General features: G+C 45.9%; 1 protein-coding gene across 2 annotated transcripts in view; it reads left to right on the top strand.

Moving 5' to 3' along the window:
* Window positions 1-20,818, top strand: part of ABTB3 (ankyrin repeat and BTB domain containing 3) — a 124,518-nt gene that overhangs the window by 56,300 nt on the left and 47,400 nt on the right. For both annotated transcript variants that reach the window (XM_028490555.1, XM_028490556.2), the window contains exon 4: window positions 19,237-19,402. In XM_028490555.1, coding sequence (XP_028346356.1) covers window positions 19,237-19,402 — 166 coding nt within the window. The remainder of the gene's footprint in view (window positions 1-19,236; window positions 19,403-20,818) is intronic.

Consider the following 20,818-nt stretch of genomic DNA (forward strand, 5'->3'; position numbering starts at 1 on the left):
TGTCCGGAGCCTGTGCTCCGCAACGGGAGAGGTCACAGCAGTGAGAGGCCCACGTACTGCAAAAAAAAAAAAAAAGAAAAGAAAAACAAACCAGCAGTCATTTATTGTCTCACAGTTCTGAAGGCTAGAGTCCAAAATCAAGGTGTCGGCAGGGCCATGCTCCCTCCGAAGTGTCTGGAGGCGGATCCTTCCTTTTCCTTCCAGCTTCTGGTAGCCCCCCATGGTCCTTGGCTTGCGGCAGCATCACTCTGATCCAGGCCTCCTTCTTCACATGGCTGTCTTCTCTCTGTTTCTCTGTCCAAATTTCCATCTTCCTGTAAAGGGCACCAGTCATGCTGGATTAGGGGCCACACCCCAATGACCTCATCCAGTTTGATTGCATCTGCAAAGACTCTGTTTCCAAATAAAGTTACATTCACTTCACAGATGCAGGGTAGGGTGGTTAGGACTTCAACATATCTTTTGGGGAGTACATAATTCAACCCATTACACAGGAGTACAGAGATGGGAGGGAAACTTACTTAACTGTTGGACTTTGTAGCATGTACATGTGATACCTCTTCCCCTCACCAAACTTTTATGTTAAAAATGGACTCTGAGGATAGTGTGTAGCTAGGGATGCTTTTAACAAATACAGGACAAGGATAATGTCAGAGAAGTAATAATGGGGTCAGTTTTGAAAATGTTGAGTGCCAGATGCCGCCCACTTGGTTGTCCATGGAAATGAGAGTCTGTGTCAGGCTCCTCCATCGGAGGAAGGTTGCCAGGGAACTAAGTGCTCGTGTTATCATCTAATTAGAGAAGAAGCAGAGCAGAGAGGCTAGGAGCGCAGGCCCTGCAGCCTGACTGCCTGGGTTCCAGTCTTGGCTCTACTGCTTACTCTCTGTGTGACCTTAGGCAAGTTACTCACCTCTCTGGGCCTCAGTTTCTGTATCTATACAATAGGAACAATAGTATGGCCACCTCATAAGGTTATAGGAAGAATTAAGTAAAATAATATATAGAAACCATTTAACACCATGTAGCATGAAAACCATGTAGCATACTTGTGTCATAGTAAATGCACATTAAATATTAGTGACTATCCTTACTGCCCTACTCTGGACCAAGAAGGTCAGCTCCTCTCCATTGCCAAAAACAATCGCCTCAACTTCCTCTGAGAGAGAGGAGAAATATATATCTTGAAGAGATGTGCTAGTCTACCGTCAGGAATATGGTTTGAAGCCCACGCTGCAGTCAGGTGTGTCTTGGCCCTTCTGCCACTGCTGGTGGCTCAGTCCCCCCAGAGTGCAGGAAGACAACCGGGGCTGACTGGCTTGGGGGCCACTGTCCCTATTACAGTGACTTTAGAGTCCCTCTGGATACTCAAGTTTTATATTTTCTCTAACATGTGAGATTATTGAAAGCCATCATTGGCTGGAGTCCTGAACCTTGTCCAAAGCAGTTGATCATACATTACCAGCTGCATTTGCAATGTTGGATGAGGTCACTAGCAGGAAGAGATAAAAGAAGGGAAGAAAGACATGTAGACAATAAATATGGTCCCTCATCAGTGGGGTCTTGTCCCAAGTGAGCAGAGGTTAGGGGAGGGGGGCATAGAATATTTCAGAAGAAAGAGTCACAGCTTGGACTTTATCTCAGAGAGTAGCCTCCTTCTCTCTTTAGGGCTGGGCCAGAAATCAGTTTCCTTGATTGGGGTGCCTACCACAGGGCCTGGCACATAGCTGGGGCCCAGTAAATACTTGTCGAATGAATGAATGATGCAAAAGGCTGTTATCAAGTGTGTTGGTGATACTAGAAGTGACAGACTAAGACGTCCTGGACTAATTCAGAGGCAAAAAGGCTTCAACATGGAAACCGTGGTAAGTAGGTGAGATTCAGGCGTGGAACTCAGAAGAGAGGTCTTAACTAAAGGGGCTTTTGCGGGGTACGCTGGCAGACTAGTGGCCCCTGAAGTCATGGGTGGGGCCGAAGCCCAGGAAAAGGACCAACGAAGAGGCGTCATCATGAGACGAAGGAAGAGGACTCCCAGGTCCAAGAACAGCCTGAAGAAAGCAAGGTAGCAGACTTAGGAAACTAAGATGGGGAGGGGTCACCAGGATCCAAGGCTACCCACAGGCAGAGAAAATGCAGACCAAAAGGAGGCCACGGGGCTTGGCAGTGCAGGAGCCACCAGCTCCCTTAACGGCAGTTTCGACAGCCCGGTGTGGGCAGAAACCAGACTGCGGCAGCAGACACTTTGCCGACACTTGGAATTTGTTTGGCGTTTCCAAGTGTTAAAAGCAAAACAGAAACACATTTGGTGCTTACAGCAACACAGAGAACTACATCTTAAATGGCATGTGGGGCTCACTTCCAAGCTGGGGCTTCAGATTCAGGCTGGCAGCTTGAGAGTATATAGTTTGCCATATGGGATTTAGCTTCCTAGGAACAGGGATTTTGGGGGGGGGGTTCCCCTCTTGAGTCTGTTAAATTTCTGTCAGAGATGCTTATTTACTTATCTGTGAGCAAATCTCCCAAACTCTAGGTTAAAATATTAGTTACACAGGAGCATTATCTTCCCTTAGCAATTAGCCAGCCAACCACTACTTACTGCAAAGCCATGCCCTTATACAAAGTCCTTCAAATAAGGTCATGACAATGGTGTTTTGGGTAACAATGAAAGAGTGGGTCCTATCCTTCAGAAAGTTTGCAGTCATCACAACGTTTGGAACATATGTGCCATTTTTCCAAAGTGAACTAGCCTCTCATCAGCTCATTAAATCACCCTATGAAAGGTTAAGAACCACCAGACTGGGTGATCTCCAAAGTCCTTTCTAACTCTGAAGATTATTCAGTTTTGTGGTCTGATGTTCTGTGTGCAAATGGTGGTGACACTTTTCCCCGTGCAGGAAACTGAGGCATGCAGAGGGTGAAGGAAATGAGTGGAGCTTCAGCTCACCTCTCTCCCACATCTCACAGGATAACAGAGGGAATGATTGCGAGTCGTGGGCCAGACACTGTCCTGGGTGCTTTTTGCACTGCGTTCAGTTTCCCCCAATTGCATGCGAGACTTTATTTTCCTCTTCACACCTGGGGAAACCGGGGCTCTGGGAGGTTGGGAAGCCTGCCCACCATCACCTGTAGAAAGAGCCCCATCTTGGATTTGAACCAAGTCTGTCTGACTCCAAAGTCCAAGTTCTCTCCACTAAAACAGTAACTCCAATCAAAGAATTGGCATTGGAAAATGGGAAAGTAACTTTTGAGTGAGGCCCACTGGTTCACCTTGGAAGGATTAGCTTCCAGCCTTAGTTTCCCTTAGGAATTTGGATGCCCGTCTGTCTCTTGTGTCAACCTACACTGTCAGCATCGTCCGAGGCCAGGGATCCCTGTGAAGAATTAACGTAGAAATAGTCCAAGAAATGTATGAAAAAGGCTCAACCTCACTAGTAATCCTAGAAATGCAATTCAAAACTACACCCCACTATGCATTTCATAACCGTTAGATTGGCAAAAAAAATTAAAGTCTGACGATATCAGATTTGAGAAAAGATATAGAAGCGTGAGAACTCTTAAACATCACTGGAGGGGACTCTGAATCCACTTTCAAGTAAACTTGAAAACACATACCTAAACACATATCTAAGTCTATACCCTGCAGAAACTCTCCCATATGTGCAAAGATGTTCATAGAAGCAGTGTTTGTAATAGCAAAATACAGAAAAAGAGAAAGGAACAAGTTTTCTACAGGAGAACGGATGTATAAATGCTGGTATGTTCATTCACGGGAATACAAAGTAGCTATGAAAATAAATGAACTAGAGCTACATGTTATTATATAACTAAATCCCAGAAACATAATATTGTGCAAAAAAAGCAAGTTGAGGCAGGATTTGGGTACAGTGCTAACATTTACATAAAGCTTACCAACATGCAAAACAGTCTATATATTATTAGGAATTCATAAAAGTAGTAGAAAGTATAAAGCGTGACAGTGATTATAAATGTCAAATTCAGGGGAGATAGTAATCTCAGGAAGGTAGAAGAGATGATGGAATCAAGAAGAGTGTGCAGAGGCCTTTGTACTTGTAATATTTCATTTTTTCAGCTGGGTTGGATGGTGAACATGTAGGCATCATTGTACTACTCTATATTTTATGTATGCCTAAAATAACCTGTTAACAATAAAAGTTACTTAGCTGGAGTTTGCAACAGCACATTCAGAAGGCCAATTCTGGGATATTTATAAGCATTATTTTAAAAGTTGTAAGTGGTTCAATAAATTTGGGAAACACTGGCTTAAATAAAATTAAACAGGCTTTTAAAAAAATTCTCAGTGTTTTTTTTTTTATGTTGTGTGTTTTATTTTATTTATTTATTGGCTGCGTTGGGTCTATGTTGCTGCGTGGGCTTTCTCTAGTTGCGGCGAGCGGGGGCTACTCTTCGTTGCGGTGCACTGGCTTCTCATTGAAGTGGCTTCTCTTGTTGCAGAGCACGGGCTCTAGGTGCTCCGGCTTCAGTAGTTGTAGCACGCAGGCTCAGTAGCTGAGGCATGCAGGCTCTAGAGCACGCGGGCTTCAGTAGTTGTAGCACAGGGGCTTAGTTGCTCCACCGCACGTGGGGTCTTCCCGGACCAGGGATCGAACCCGTGTCTCCTGCATTGGCAGGCGGATTCTTAACCACTGTGCCACCAGGGAAGTCCCTCTCAGTGCTTTTAACATTCTTTCTTTCTTGTAAATCCCCAAAAGAAGGTTATCCTATTAAATTCTTTTACCATAGATGAGGAGTCAGCAAACTAGAGCTGCCTGCCACCTATTTTTGTAAAAGAAGTTGTATGGGGAAATAACCATACCACTTTGTTTACCATTGTTTATGGCTGCTTTCACCACCATAGCACAGCTGAGTAGTTACGGCAGAGACCACATGGCCCACGAAGCCCAAAATGTTTACTTTGGCCCTTTACAGAAATAATGTGCAGATCTGTCATAGAGCAGTTTATGGGACTGGTGTTACTGGGAATTAATTTGGGGATTGTAACACTAGAACTTTGCCCTTACACCTCAGGAACTGTTATGTTTATTTGTGAAAATTGTTATAAAGAAGACTATCCATTCTTTCTAGAATTCCTTGGAAGATGGTGTTTCATCTTTGAATTTCCAGCACCTAGTGCAATAGCCCGCATATATTTAGTGCTTCCTGTGTGCTTCATTGAATTGATTTAAATTAAAGAACCATTCGTGGAATGGATTAATTAGGATATAGATTCATTAGCTGTAACAGACATGCGAAGTACCTGTGGCTTGGGTAAGATAGGAGCTTAAAATTTTCCTCATCTAACAATCCAGGCATAGGCAGTCTGGGCTGTTATGGCAACTCCAGGTCAAGGTCCCAGGCACCTTCCCTCTTGTTGCTCTGTGGTCCCTTAGGTGATACCTTTCTCTGCATGGCCCGACATAGCTGGCCCCACCCACCAGAACTACATCTATCTAGTGGGAAGAGGGAATGTAAGATAGGGCATGCCCCAGAGATTGTACACCATCACTTCCCCTTACTCCCTATTGGCCAGCACTTAGTCAGGTGGCCATGTCTAGCTGCAAGGGAACCTGGGAAATGTAGTCTTTATCTGGGCAGCCACATGCCCAGCTAAAAATTCAGGTCCTACAACACATAAAGGAGGTAAAGGATTCTGGAGGAGAGCAATGAGTCTCTGCCAAAAAGGGATACATTAAGGGCTGCCAAAATCAAAGGTGACTCCTTTCTGTAGGGATAGGCCTTATTTTCAACTCTTTTAAAATAAGCCATGGTGCAAGAGCAAGAGACATGTAACCCTGCTTCATTATTTTCTATTCAAAGTAACATGACAGCATGTTCAGATATAACGTGCTAGTTTTGTTCTCCTAGCCCTTGCATTTGAGATGTCTTTTTTCACGTATTTGAACAGACCCAGAATTTCTTTCTTGAGGAGGTAAACAAAGTGGGTTTTGCCACTAACTGAGCATTTATTTCTAAGAAGGAGAAAGCTTCCAGGTCCCTTGCTGTATCTCACGAGGCAGAAGAGATTGGCTGGGAGGAGGACGTGGAATCACACTTTTGTTACATTATCCAAGGCAGGTTTAATGAGCTGGCTCTTTTCTGTACTTTAGTAGCAGCATTAAACAGCAAGCGGGCACGATTGTTGGACAAAGATTTCTCCTAGGAACTTTGCAAGCATCGCATGTTCTGGTTGCAGCAATCATATAATTTTCTTACAAAGGTGCACGGAGATCTCGGTGTGACTTACTTCAGTACAAAGCGGTCTCAATTTGTTCATCTTTTTGCTACCCAGAAGAGAAGGAAAAACTCATTACTGGGGAGACTTGAAGGCTCTGAAAAGGAATTTGGCTTCCTTGGGAAAATGTGTTGAAGAGGGGGGCCAGGGGCCTCTATCCAAGTGAAGCCTAGAGTCCTCTGATTTTCCATTTCACGATTCATTTCTGAAGGTTCCATTTTATTTTCACGGTTACAGAATCCTATAATGGGAACTGCCCACTACATAAGAGATGATGCAAAAAAATTGTATTTCCCTCTACCGGGGTTTCTCAACCTCAGCACTATTGACATCTTGGGCTGGATCATTCTTTGTAGTGGGGGATGTCCTGTGCATTGTAAGATGTATAGCAGCATCTTTTGCCTCTACCTACTAGATGCCAGTAGCAGGTCCCTAGTTGTCACAGCCAAAAATATCTCCAGACATTGCCAAATGTCCCCTGGGAGACAAAATCACCCCCGTTTGAGAATCACTGCCCTGCAAAACCTAAAGGTATCCATCCATAGAGAGACTTGCTAAATGACCTTAAAAGAAGACATGAATTCTGCTCCTAAATACATCTGTGACCCCTTAAAATTAGTTAACCCTTCTCAGGTTTCCAGTTTCCTGATCTGAAGAAAGTAGAGAGTTGAGCTGAGTGCTCTCCTTCAGCACTGACCTTCTGGGATTCGGCAGGTCAGAAGCTGTGATCTGGGACTTGGGTCTAAAATACAACTTGAAGGAAAGCAGGATTCAGGGGAGAGAATTTGCAGTGAGGGTCACACCATGCATGCAGGCAAGAAAGCAGTAGGGAAATGTGTATATGGAGTGGGAAGAGACCCTGTGGCTGGAATGGTGAGAAAGAAGAAATGGTTGAGAAATGGGGAAATTTCCAGAGGGGCAACTGCAAGACAGCCTTGAATTTGTTTTTTGTTTTTTGCGGTACGCAGGCCTCTCACCGCTGCTGCCTCTCCCGCCGCAGAGCACAGGCTCCGGACGCACAGGCCCAGCGGCCATGGCTCACGGGCCCAGCTGCTCCGCGGCATGTGGGATCTTCCCAGACCGGGGCACGAACCCGCGTCCCCTGCATCGGCAGGCGGACTCCCAACCACTGTGCCACCAGGGAAGCCCGACAGCCTTGAATTTTAAGCCTGTGGTTGGGAATTTAGATTTCTTTGGCACCCAACTCAGGACCAGGCATCTAGTAGTTACCCACGCAGCATTTGAACAGAATCTAAGTGAACATGGAAGGCCTTTGGTAACACAAAGAGGCAGGGGAGTGGGGCAGTAAGAGCAGGGCTCCAGCAACAGTCTGCCTGGTTCAAATCTCAGTTCTGCTTACTACTTTCAGGCTCTGTGACCTGGGGCAAGTTTCTTAGCCTCTCTATGCTGCAGTTTCTTCTTCTGAGCAACGAATATAAATTTTCTAGGGTTAAAGTAAGGATTGGATAAGTTCACATATATGAATGAGTATATATGTGGGTGTGTGTGGGTGTGTATATATATATATATACACATATATGTGTGTATATATATACACACACACACACATATAATAAAATTAGAACAGATCCTAGTACACAATAAGTACTAATGTGTTTGGTATTATTATTACTAGTATTACTATTATTTGAGAACCAATAAAATACTTTTAGTATGTCTTGCATACTGCTTGACATATAATAGGTGATCAGAATGAATTACTGAAGATTTCTTAAAACATTAGTTCTTTAATACCCATCTGTGATACTAGAACTTATCCCATATCACCCTTCCCTAGTCCACTGTCCAAAACTCAGATGCCCCAGAGCCAGACAGGGAACACCAATGAGTGGACCCAGCTGGAAGTGAGATAAGAACTAGGCATAGGTATGCCCCACATCAAAGTTTTCCAGCTGTTTTCAAACCCTGTGCCAGTCAGCAGCTTAGGTGCTAGGACTGCACTGGCCTAGAGCTTGCCCTTCTGCTCCCAGGCCCAGCACCTCTCCCTCCTTCCTGAAATTCTCTTCCAGGCAGACTCCTGTGCTTCACAGCAGGGACAGAGTGTGGCTTTCTTTGTTGTGCTTTGAGAACCACTGGGCTGCTTTTAAATCCAAGTGTAAACTGGCAAATTCTTGGCCTTGTTTCTCCTCAAGCTGACCTCATCCAGGTGCCCAGTAAGCTGGGAAACTAGACGCATTTCTTTCCCAGGTGATCCTCTAGGCTACAGTGATAAGTGTTTGCATGAAATTAGAGCAAAAACCAAGAAGCTAAAATGTCAGGATGGAGTCAGGGAGAAAAGCTGTTGCACAGTAAAGAGTGGTACATGAACACCAGAAAACATGTGATAAACTCAGAGAATGTGCATGCTTGGAGGCACCTAAGAGCTTGACTAGCCCAACACCCCCATGTTATAGGTAAGGATACTGAAGCTGTCAGTGGAAATGTGATGTATCCAAGGTCACAGCTAATGGGTGGTACAGCCACGACTTAAACCAGTGGCCCATTCCTGCCTTACCAGTTGCTTTCAGAACCATTATATAGGCCCGTGTTCTGTAGGGTTCCTCTTTCTTGGCTAAATCTGGTCACGGCCTCAGAATCCTGCTTAACACCTTTACTCTAATCATCCAATGAATCAGTTTGCCCAAGATGAACCCTGTTCCATCCCTAGTTTAGATGTTGTTTCACAGACAACACAACATTACCCTGAATTCCTAAAGAGGTAGTGGGAGTGCTGACTCCTTGTAATGCTTCTCCTGCATTTCCGATGACTGACATAGGCCCACATCTTCTAGAAATTCATAGTCTGTGTCACACATCCCACATCTCCAGTTACGTATCTGTATTCAAACAGTACCTCCAGCATAGCAAGAATAGATTTGTATGCACCCTCTCACTGATTCCTCACAAAAACCTTGACACATGTGTACTGCTCTCCCATTTCATGAATAGTTTTTTCTGCCACCCTTGGGTGAGTTCCTGGGTCGGCAGATAGATTAAATCAGCATTGTCGTCTGCTCCTGGATGTCAGAAATCTCCATGCCCACAGAGAAATATGAAGGGATGGCGACTTGATCCGCAATTACTGTTTTGAGTTAGTGTTGTACTCTCAACCCTAGGCAACTTCATTTCCAGTTACACAGTCACCTATGTAGCCAAACATCTTGCTTAATATCCTTCTCCATGACAGCCTGGGAGGGCAGGGCCCGTGTCTGGTCCACTTGCTGCTGGACCCCAGCACCTAACCCAGCGCCTGGCCTGTAGCTGGTGCTCAATCCGTGGAATGAATGAATCTTGGCACTTCGCTTAGCCTCCGAGGTTCCCTGGGGCCGAAATCTCATCCTATTGGCCCCTCTGTATTCCCAGGGTATGGCTCGATAGTGTTGGATTCTGAGGAGTTGGGCTGGGACCAGGTGTGGGACTCCTCACCAACCCGAGTCTTACTTAGGCCTAACTTTGTGACGAGACAGGGCTGGTGACTTGGAGATAGAAGAGCCAAGTGACTTTAGGGCAGGTTACTTAACGCCTCTCGGTCTCTGTTTCCTCACCTGTGAAATGGGCATGTGGAAACCTGCCTTTTGGGTTTAAGCGTTTTGGCCAGAAGTGAGCATGGGCTCAGGAGTCAGACCACCTGGGTTGCACCAGGCCTTGCCACCTACAAGCTGTGTGGCCTTGGGCGGGTGACATAACCTCCATGCCTCTGTTTTTTCATCTGTAAAATGAAAAGAACAGTGCCCAGTTTTAAGGGCTATGTTGAGGATGAGATGGGTTATTACATGTGAAATGCTTAGCACATGAGAAGCTATCTATAAATGTCAGTTAGTAGTAGTATTATATTAACTATAGTGTGTTGGGAAACTGTAAATATTTACTAAATATTTACCCCAGCTCACTGCCTCTGAGAGGGGTCTCGAAACTTGCTCTGTCTCAGGTTGCCAACCTGCTGGCGAGACCTTGATGAGCAAGAATAGAAACACGGGGAAAGGGAAGTGAGAAGCCATGAGAGAAACCGCAGAGCTTTCACAAGGCCCAGCAAACAAGAGTCTGCAGTGAGGGCTGGGCTCTGGGGGACCGGGCTCTGGGATAGCTGGAAATTGCCTCGGGGGGCAAGGAAAGACCTGCCCTGGGACAGGAGGATTGTGTGGTTGGAGGATGGGGGAGGGGGAAGGGGGAAAGGGGAGATTCCAGATGGCCTGATTAAATTCCTAGAAAGAGGACCTGCAATTATAAAATAATAGTATCGTAATAAATATGCATCCCATGTATCAGGCAATTATGATCACACACTGTGCTGAGTGGTTCGAAAGTATCATCTCCTTTAATCCTCATTGCAGATATAGACGTTAAGTACCGTTGTTGTCAAGCCTGCTTTGCAGATAGAGAGACAGAGGCTTAGAGAGGTTAAGCTACCTGCCCAAGATAGCAAGTAAGAGGCCAAACAGGGATGTGGACTCTGGTGCTGGGGCCTGGGCTCTGCCTGCTGCGTAGGTGCACAGGCTTTGGTGTCAGACACTCAAACCTGGGCTTCAGCTTCCAGCAGTTCCTTCAAGGAGAGAATCCATTGAAGTGGTGGGAACCGAGCACTTTGTACAGCGCTTGGCATATAATGAGCGTGCAGTGAAGGGTAGCTTTTTTTAGTACTGATGAGGAAGTCATGGTTATGGGAACTGCTTAGACCTTTTGGAGTTCAGATCCCAGGGTCATGAGGAGTCCCTTTGGAAGCCCAGTGGTTGCCAGCACATCACTTAAGAACTGAGCAGTATGGACTAGTCAGTGGGACTGACCCCAGATCCAGACTGTCTCAGTTCACATCCTGACTCCTCCTTATTAGCTGTGTGACAATGAGCAAATTAATTAACCTCTCTGTGCCTCATTTTCCTTATCTGTAAAATAGGTTAGTAATTATAATGCTTTCCTCATAGCGATATCATGAGAGTTAAACAAGTCTATTTGTAAAAAAACCTTACAATATGCCTGGTCCATGGTCATTGCTTTCTAAGTCTTTGTTGGATAAGTAAAACATGTGATGTTAGTGTCCCTATTTTACAGAGGAGAAAAATAAAGGAGATTGAGTAACCTGTGCAGCATTACCCATGTAGTGAGGGCAGAGCCAAGCAGTGAACAGGCAGTCTGGCTTCTGAGCGCACACCCCGGGGGACGGGCTTAGCAGAGTTCCACTGGAGCTCAGGGATCCTGGGAGCTGCAGGTTACCTTCTCGTACCAGCAGGGTCAGGATTGGTCCTGGTGGTGGAGGAGGAAAGAGGGTCTGGGAGCCTGGCTGGGCAGGCCCATAGCATCCTGAGAGGCTCTGCCTTTTCTTGCTGTTGAACTGTTCCAGAAACTATGCTTTCATCAAGTGTGACTCCCATCCCCCCTCCCTCCCCAACCTCTGTCGTCATTTACAGTTTGCTTGCAGAAGCATACAGGACAGGAATGACAGCCCTTCTGGGGGCACGGTTTCCCCACTAGGAAAAGGACTGCCTTTATTCTGGTAGAACTTGTTAAATACAGTGTCTAATCTGAGACCTTAAGAAGCGCTATTCCTAAAACGTTCTTTAGTCTCTGTGTCTCTACATTTGCTTCTTTGAAATACAGTGTATTTTATCCAGTCTGCACCTTGCTTTGTGATTTGTAATAATGATTATGGTATGAGATCTCTAACATTTAATGAGAACTGTGTGCCAAGCTCTGTTCTCTTCCACACACTGTACATGGCTTATCTCATTTAATCCACACCCAAAATCCTACAAGGAAGGTATTATTACTAAAAGCTCATTTTACAGATGAGAAAACTGAATAACACAGAAGTTAAATAACTTGCCCCAAGATCACATAGCTGCTAAACAGTAGAGCTGGGAAAACCAGAGTTCATGCTCGTAACTTCTGTGCTAGCTTTTAAAATTCATAAATGACTAAAATGTGTCTGAGGCCTCACCAGCTTGCATTTGTCACTTGGACTGCATCAAGATATCAGCAGAATGTATCAGCTCTCACCTCAATGCCGCCTCCTTCCCAGGGGAGAAAAGGCAGTGCAATCACTGCTGTCCTCAGTCCTGCAGGCCTCCTGGAAAACATCTTTCTGAAGTCATGTTCCTGAAGTAGTGGGAAATATTGAACCAGTCTCTTGGGGCCGGGGTCCTTGAGAAATCAGAGAAAATGACCGCCTTGGTAGCTGACCACTCTTACTTAAATTGATCAGATTTTTTTTATGGCATCATTGAAAGCCACTCAGAGGGAAAAACCACAAAGTTGATCACCTTCTAGTGAAGCCCCAGGTGACCGGCTTAATAGATTTCTACATAAATAAGTCCTGCACTTAGGCAGGCATGCTCATTTGTCCAGGCCACGGGGAACCTGCTGGTCTTCTGGGGCAGATCCCTCAGAGACTTTCCAGAAAGAGTAAATGGAGCTCTGAGTCGTGTCTGCAAGAATGCTGCAGGGGGCTTCCCTGGTGGTGCAGTGGTTGAGAGTCCGCCTGCCGATGCAGGGGACGCGGGTTCGTGCCCCGGTCTGGGAAGATCCCACATGCTGTGGAGCGGCTGGGCCCGTGAGCCATGGCCGCTGAGCCTGCGCGTCCGGAGCCTGTGCTCCGCAACGGGAGAGGCCACAACAGTGAGAGGACCGCGTACCGCAAAAAAAAAAAAAAGAATACTGCAGGAATTAAGACTTTGAAGAGTTAAATTTTCTAACAAACCCAGTTGAACAGAAAGCCACATTTTCACATACTGCTATGGAAAATGTTTCTTACCTGTTTCAGTTTGCTTGCCTGCATTGGCTGGCAGAATTCAGTAACCAGAACCATTACTTAGTTTGTATGGCCGAGGGATTCTTGATGAACACGTTTCCTGGGGTCTGCTTTCAAGAATGAACAGTGGGTTGTGCATGGATCACACATCTGTTAATGCCATTATGCTTCAGGCACTGTTGGGGATACAACAGACAATAAGGTAGATGTGGTCCTGCCCCCAGGAGGCTGACATTCTCATGGAAAAAAAACAAAAAACAAGCTTTTTACAAGTGAAAAAATAAATTAATAAAATAGTCACAGACTTTGAAAGGTGCCAAGAAGGAGACAGATGAAATTGACCTGGACCCAAAGTATACAAAGATAGGGGAGAAGCTTACCTCCTTTAGATGGTCAGAGAAGACATCCTTTGGACATGACCTCCAAGTTCACACTTGAGGGGAGAGAAGGAGTCAGCCCTGCAAAGAGCCAGGGGAAGGGCATTCTAGCCAGGGGGAACAGCAGGAGTAAAGTCCTCCGGGCAGGACAGACGTTGGCCAGCTGAACGTACAGAAGAGAGAGGAGAATTGCTCATACAGAGTGAAGGAGGCAGGGAAGTGCTGGAGAGCAGGGCAGCGCCGGTACCCCAGAGCCCGGCAGGCCATGCGTGGAGAGCTGGATTCTATTCTCGGTACATGGGAAGGCATTGAAAGGTGTTAAGCAGAGGCAGAACATGGTCCTATAGACTTTTTTTTTCCTTGGCCATGCTCCATGGCTTGTGGGATCTTAATTCCCTGACCAGGCATTGAACCCGGGCGCTAGGCAGTGAGAGCGCAGAGTCCTAACCACTGGACCACCAGGGAATTCCCCTTACAGACGTTTTAAGCTCACTCTCACCTTGTGTAAGAGACTGGTTTGGATAGAGAGAAGAGTGAAATAACACGGAAAACTTTTTTAAAATTTATTTTATTTATTTTTTTTTTGGCTGCGTTGGGTCTTCATTGCTGCGCGCAGGCTTTCTCTAGTTGTGGCGAGCGGGGGCTACTCTTCGTTGTGGTGCGCGGGCTTCTCAATGCGCTGGCTTCTCTTGTTATGGAGCATGGGCTCTAGGTGCGTGGGCTTCAGTAGTTGTGGCATGCAGGCTCAGTAGTTGTGGCACATGGGCTTAGTTGCTCCACGGCATGTGGGATCTTCCCAGCCCAGGGATTGAACCCGGGTCCCCTGCATTGGCAGGCAGATTCTTAACCACTGTGCCACCAGGGAAGTCCCTCACACAGAAAACTTTTATTAAAACATTTCAAAATACAACTTTCCAATATATAAAAGTCTAAACAACTGTCCCTTCCCAACCCTCCCCTGTTAATGACCCAAGCCAAAGCACTGTCATGAGAATTTGTCATAACAAATTCTTATGCCTATGCTTGGTGCAAGGCAGTCCTTGTTTGTCAGCAGCTGTCTAAGATATCACAGGCCTAAGAATTAAAATATGCCCAGACCTGAAAGACTCTGCATTACGAGCACTTTAATAGGACTGAAATTACAACCTCTAGGCAAGAGATGCTGGTGTTGTAGGGACACCGAGGGAGGAAAGCAGGGGTGGGGAGGTGGGATGAACTGGGAGATTGAGATTGACATCTATACACTAATATGTATAAAAGAGGTAACTAATAAGAACCTGCTGTATAGCCCAGGGGACTCTACTTCACTTTGCTGTATGGTAGAAACTAATACAGTGTTGTAAAACAACTATACCCCAATTAAAAAAAAAAGATGCTGGTGTTTAGAAGCAGGGTATGGGTGGTGGAGGTGGAGAGAAGTGGGCGGATTTGGGATTTGAGTGGGAACATTAACAGCTGATGGAATGAATATGGGCATGAGAGAAGTTTCTGGCCTGAGCACCTGGGTGGATGATGGTGGTGCCATTTACGGAGATGGGATGACTGGAGGACAAGGATGGAGGGTGGGGAAGGACATAAAAACTCCATAAAAAGCCCAATTTGAGGGTCTGAGAGCCATCCAAGCAGTTTGGTCCAGTAGACGGTTGTATATGTGGGTATGCCAGCATGATGGAGAAGTGCCAGTGTCAGGCTGGGGTCTCAGATCAGCCAGGTCAAATCCTGGCTCGCCACTTACCAGCCCTGTGACTTGGGCAGTCTCCTCATCTCTGGAACGGGGCTCCTAATATCACCTACATTGTGGGCTTGTTGTACTGATCGTATGAGTTAATACATGGGAAGAGCTTAGATTTCAATAGTAAGTATTCAATAAACGTTGGAGTCCTATAATAACAATTATCATCATCATCATCATCTTAGCGACAGTAATTTTCTTGCCATTTCTCTCTTTCTAATTAAAATCAAGGACCTTTGTAGCTGGTAAACACTTCTCCTGATGTTCCAGGAATTATTGCTTTACCAGTCTGTGAACACGGGGTAGGGTCTGTATCTCTCCTCCATAACCTCCCCTCCTGGTGCCCACACATAGGACGTACCGCAGTAACCCTCATCCAGTCACATGGAATTTAGCGTGATTCCAGAAAAGATGCTTATCTGAGAGAGTCCGTCAGGCATTGAAGAGAGCAAAAGGGGCTTGGACACAGACAGGAGACAGGAAATTGCAAATTCAGTGAGGGTGACGATTCACAGCATCTTTGCTCCCCAAGAAGGAGGCTCTTGATTTCACAAAGCAACCTCTTCCAGAATTAGATAGTGGTCTGTTAGAAGAAAGGTTTCCCTTACAATTAGTCAAATCAGATACTTCCCCGAGATTTGCACACACACACCCCCATCAAGGCTCCAGACACCTCGGTACGACACCTGCAGGCCCCCATCTCTCCCTCTCCGGAAGCCTCTGTGATGTGTGCCCCAGGATCTCACCCTGTTGCTCTCACCTTCTTCTCTCTTTCGTGTTCATTTGCCTGAAGCAAAATGCCTGAAGCATCTGCCTTAACCATTTTCGGGGGAGCATGAGTCCCTTAGATGAAGCCCACTGCCACACCAAGCACCTCCCTTCTTCCCCTGGAGATGGGTGCTGTCTACACTTCAGTGGGATCCATGATCTCACCGTGTGTTCTTTCAAATCATGGCACGTGGCTCTGCCCTTTCCCAGATTTTTTTTCTTTGAGTTAAATTTCAATTTCAGATAAACAGTGAATAATGTTCTAGTATAAGTTTGTGTCACTCAGTATTTGCTAAAGTATATTTATTTGCTAAATCTGGCCACCGTAGCTGTAAGAATCCCAAGTCCAAATTCCCACGAACTGGACCAAGAAGCCCTAGGGCACAGCCCCATTATGTGCCCTGAGAAGTTCACATCTTGGGTACTGATGCCATGGTCTAAAGCCAGACCCGGAGTCTTCAGCCCTCCCCTACCCACACCTGGAGAGCTCTCAGGCTTCCCTGGAGAGTCTTCCAACTGCGGTAGTCTTGGCTCCCCGACCTGCCATGGAAAGGTCTTAATCCTGGAGTCCAGGGTCCAGGTCCAAGCCTCCTAAATACCCTTCTTAGTTCCTCCCAGGGCTGTCATACAAACAAGCCCTCGGAGGGCCTGGCCTGACACGCAGTTCCCGAGGCATGTACTCAGATTAGACCCCACGTCAACACCAAGCTTCCTCTTTCTCTGCATTCCATCGTCATTGCATCAGCGCCCTCTGGTCCTCTAAGAGCCCTAACATCTCCTGTGACTGCGTTCCTATTTCGGGACAGCCTTCCTCCAAGGCTCCTTTGCCAGCTGAGATGAATGATAGGTCAGGAGCCCAGTGAGGGGTCAAGGGCACACCCACCCCACCTGATTCCTAAGGCTCCCCCTATTCTTCGTCCTTCAGGTCCCCTGCCCCAGGTCCGAGCCGTACTGAGGAGCCTTAGTGCCATAAACTTTCAGAACAATAGTCCATCTCGTTTCCTTCAAGGATTAACAAGAAGCTAGTTCCCTGGCAAACTTCACCCCTCCTCACACCAGAAAGTGGGTTATTTAGAGGCAGGAGTGGAACCAGGAATTCTGGAGCCCTGGCTCCTTTCCTGAGTATCCATGCCCAGCATTAGCAAAGAGCAGGAATGTGAAGGGGTCCGGGACAGCACAGACTCCTGATGATGCAGAGCGTGTAGCTCACCAGCCTGAGGACAAGGGCCATCACCTGAGAAATGGGCACCTGCTCGTAGAAAAGACAGAATCCTTGTCCTCTGCTCCGTCCCAGCACCCACTACCTTCACTCAGCCCCTTGTCACTTCACACTTGGCAGTGACTTCTTTCTGTTGGGCTGTTTCTTTTAGCACTAACATCTCCCCACCTCTAGGGCCAGCTCCCCTCAAATCCATCCTCCACGCTCTCCCAGAGTTGGCCATCCAACCGTATCCCTCCCCTGCCTGCTTAGAAACCTTCAGTGGCTCTTATGGATAAAGTCTTAGGATTAAGTAAAGTTCCCCACCCTTAGCTTCTGGCCCTCTGCCTGGAAGTTTATGCCCCAGAAACACTAAAACCTCCATCGTTAGCTCTCAGAGCCCACCACGTCTCATGTCCATAGCTTTGCTCATGCAAGCCCTGCTCCAAATTCTCCTACCCTCTGTCCCTCTCTCTCCTTATTTAAGACACAGTTCAGTCTGTCATACAGAGTGAAGTAAGTCAAAAAGAGAAAAACAAATACCGTATGCTAATGCACATATATGGAATCTAAAAAAAAGGGTACTGATGAACCTGGTGGCAAGGCAGGAATAAAGACGGAGACGTAGAGAACGGACTTGAGGACACAGGTGGGGGAAGGGGAAGCTGGGATGAAGTGAGAGAGTGGCATGGACATATATACACTACCAAATGTAAAATGGATGGCTAGTGGTAAGCTGCTGCATAGCACGGGGAGATCAGCTCGATGCTTTGTGATGACCTAGAGGGGTTGGATAGGGAGAGTGGGAGGGAGACGCAAGAGGGAGGGGATAGGGGGATATATGTATACGTGTAGCTGATTCACTTTGTTGTACGGCAGAAACTAACACAACATTGTAAAGCAATTATACTCCAATAAAGATGTATATTTAAAAAAAGACAAAGCTCAGGGGTCACCTTTCCCAGGAAGCTTTGCTGGATCCCCTAGGCTCTGTTCGGTGTGTGTCTCTGAACACCTCAATCACTGCAGTTGCCTCATGGCATTATGGTTACCAGGGCCTGTGCCCTCTCCCCTTCCAGGCATTGTGCGCCTCTTGCAAACAGGTGTTCAGTAAATGCTTGGTGATTTGATTTGACAATTCACCATAAGAAGGAAGTAACATCCTTTGCAAGCGTAGTTTGTATCCCCTTCTTGAATTCCTTGATTCTCCTCCCCACCCGTCCCTAACCTGGCTCACTTCGCCCAGCTGGCTCGGTTAGTTTCCAAAGCATCTCACCACTAGTACTCTTATGTCATCTTGCCAGGTGTCCGCCCTGCTTCCACTTTGAAAGTAGAGACTCCAGCCATTCTGTGTTCACTCGGCTAACGTTTTTTAACACCTCCATGTGCTGGGTGCTGTCTGGACTGTGATGCAGAGACTTGCTGGACAAGGTCCCTGCTCTCAGAAGTCCCCAGCCTGGAGGGGAAGTCAGACAAGGAAAGAGGCAAATAGTATATGCTGTGATGGGGGGACAGGGGAACACAGTAGATACCCAGGTCAGCTCTCCACAGACTGCCTTGGGCTCACATCCCAGCTCACTGCTTTTTGCTGTGTGGCCTTGGGCAAGTCCCTTATCTGTGTCTGTTTCCCATGGTTAAAAGAGAGGGTAATGATAGTACTTGCCTCTTAGGATTATGTGGGGATAGCTAGTGGGAAGCAGCCGCATGGCGCAGGGAGATCAGCTAGGTGGTTTGTGACCACCTAGAGGGGTGGGATAGGGAGGGTGGGAGGGAGGGAGATGCAAGAGGGAAGAGATATGGGAGCATATGTATATGTATAACTGATTCACTTTGTTGTAAAGCAGAAACTAACACACCATTGTAAAGCAATTATACTCCAATAAAGATGTTAAAAAAAAAAGAGTTTAACCATAGTGAACAGTCAGTAAATATTAGCCATTATTATCCTTAGCTCAATATGCTGTGGGAGCAGAGGAGAGATAAGACAGATAAGCAGCAGTTATAAAGGACAAGGATCAAGAGATATCCATATTCTAACTGGACCCCAGAAATGAGCAATTGACATGAAAAGCAAAAGGAAAGTCTCCTTGGTGCTTCCTAACTCTTGTGGCCCTCGAGAACCAGTCCTGGCGAAGCTGCTGCACGCACCTTGACCACCTCTCCCTTCCTTAGGGCCGACGACTGCTTTTGCGCTTCTCGGAAGCTGGACGCAGTGGCCATCGAAGCCAAGTTTAAGCAGGACCTGGGTTTCCGGATGCTGAACTGTGGGCGGACGGACCTGGTGAAGCAGGCAGTGTCTCTCCTGGGGCCCGATGGAATCAACACCATGAGCGAACAGGTACAGGGTCCTCCGAGTGTCTGAACAGGCACCCCACCTCCACCATGTGCCCTGCCCCAGGGCAGGATGGAAACAGCAGACACTGGACAGAGGCTCCCCCTTCTGGTGACGTAGGGTGATTGTGTTGTTGTTGTTTAGTTTTTAAAATATCTTATAAAAATATCTTTGTTCATCTGTACAGAAGTTGCACGTGATCCTTGCAGCTGAAATGGAAAACAGAGAAAAATAGACCTATTCCAGAAAGGAAATCATGCCATCATCATCCACCGTCATTTATATTTAGCTTGTGTCCTTCGAGCCCTTTCTCCAGCATGGTTAAAATTAGTTCTCTGCATCACAGAACAAATCCAAGCAGATTTTCACCAAACTTTCAGGGTGTGTTTAAGATACACAAAAGTCATTCTGAGGGACCCTAGGAGACACCTCAGAGACAGGCAGCCATCCCCCAAACCACTGAAACTGAGGTACAGTGAGAGGCTTGTGTGTCTATCAGGGAGACACCCCGGATGGGTGAAGATGTCACGGATGGAGAAAACAAACAGCAGCTTTCAATGTGAGCCCCAGATGGAAAGTCACAAAGGACAAATGGAATTGCTTCTCACATGGGCAGCTTATGCAGCAAGTTTCAGGGAAGGGATAACAGCTAATAATTTTCTTGAGCAACACAAAGGAGCCCTAATACACACACACACACACACACACACACACACACAACACACACAACACACACACACATTATTTTTTAAGAACAAGGATTTATTATCTTTCTGGTTTTGGTATTTTGTATTAAAGATACTTTGCAGTATCATTAAATATTCTTTTTTTAACTCACTCTTAATGGCTACATAAAATGGTCATATTATTTGTTCAGTGAACCATACCTCAGTTGTTGAATACTTAGATTGTTTCTAATTACTTATATCAGTAATGCTGAGCTGCATATACTTACACAAATCTTTGTTCAAATCTCTGATTATTTCATTAGAGAAATTTTTTTTAAGTGGAAATAGTCACTCAAATGCATCAACTTATGTTAAAGTTTTTGATCTTAAATTACTTTCCCAGAGACTGTTTCCTTGTACACACTCTCCAACTATTTATGTGTACCCTATTAATCTTTTACTTAATTTAATTAATCTTTTGCCTGTTTTTCATTAGAGCTTAAGTGTTTTTCTTCTTTATTTCAAAGAGCTCTACCTATTAGACATATAACCCTCTGTTATAATATGACAAATATGTCTCAATTTATTGTTTACCTCTTAATTTTGTTTATGTTTTCAATTGCATGTCCTCAATGCTGTAATGATTTTCTTTTGTGATTTCTTCCATTACTTTTATGCCTAGAAACAGATCCAGTTAGATGTCTTTTTTTTTTTTTTTTTTTTTTTTTTTTTTTTGCAGTACGCGGGCCTCTCA

Source organism: Physeter macrocephalus, chromosome 6, assembly GCF_002837175.3.
Source record: "Physeter macrocephalus isolate SW-GA chromosome 6, ASM283717v5, whole genome shotgun sequence".
Taxonomy (NCBI): Eukaryota; Metazoa; Chordata; class Mammalia; order Artiodactyla; family Physeteridae; genus Physeter; species Physeter macrocephalus.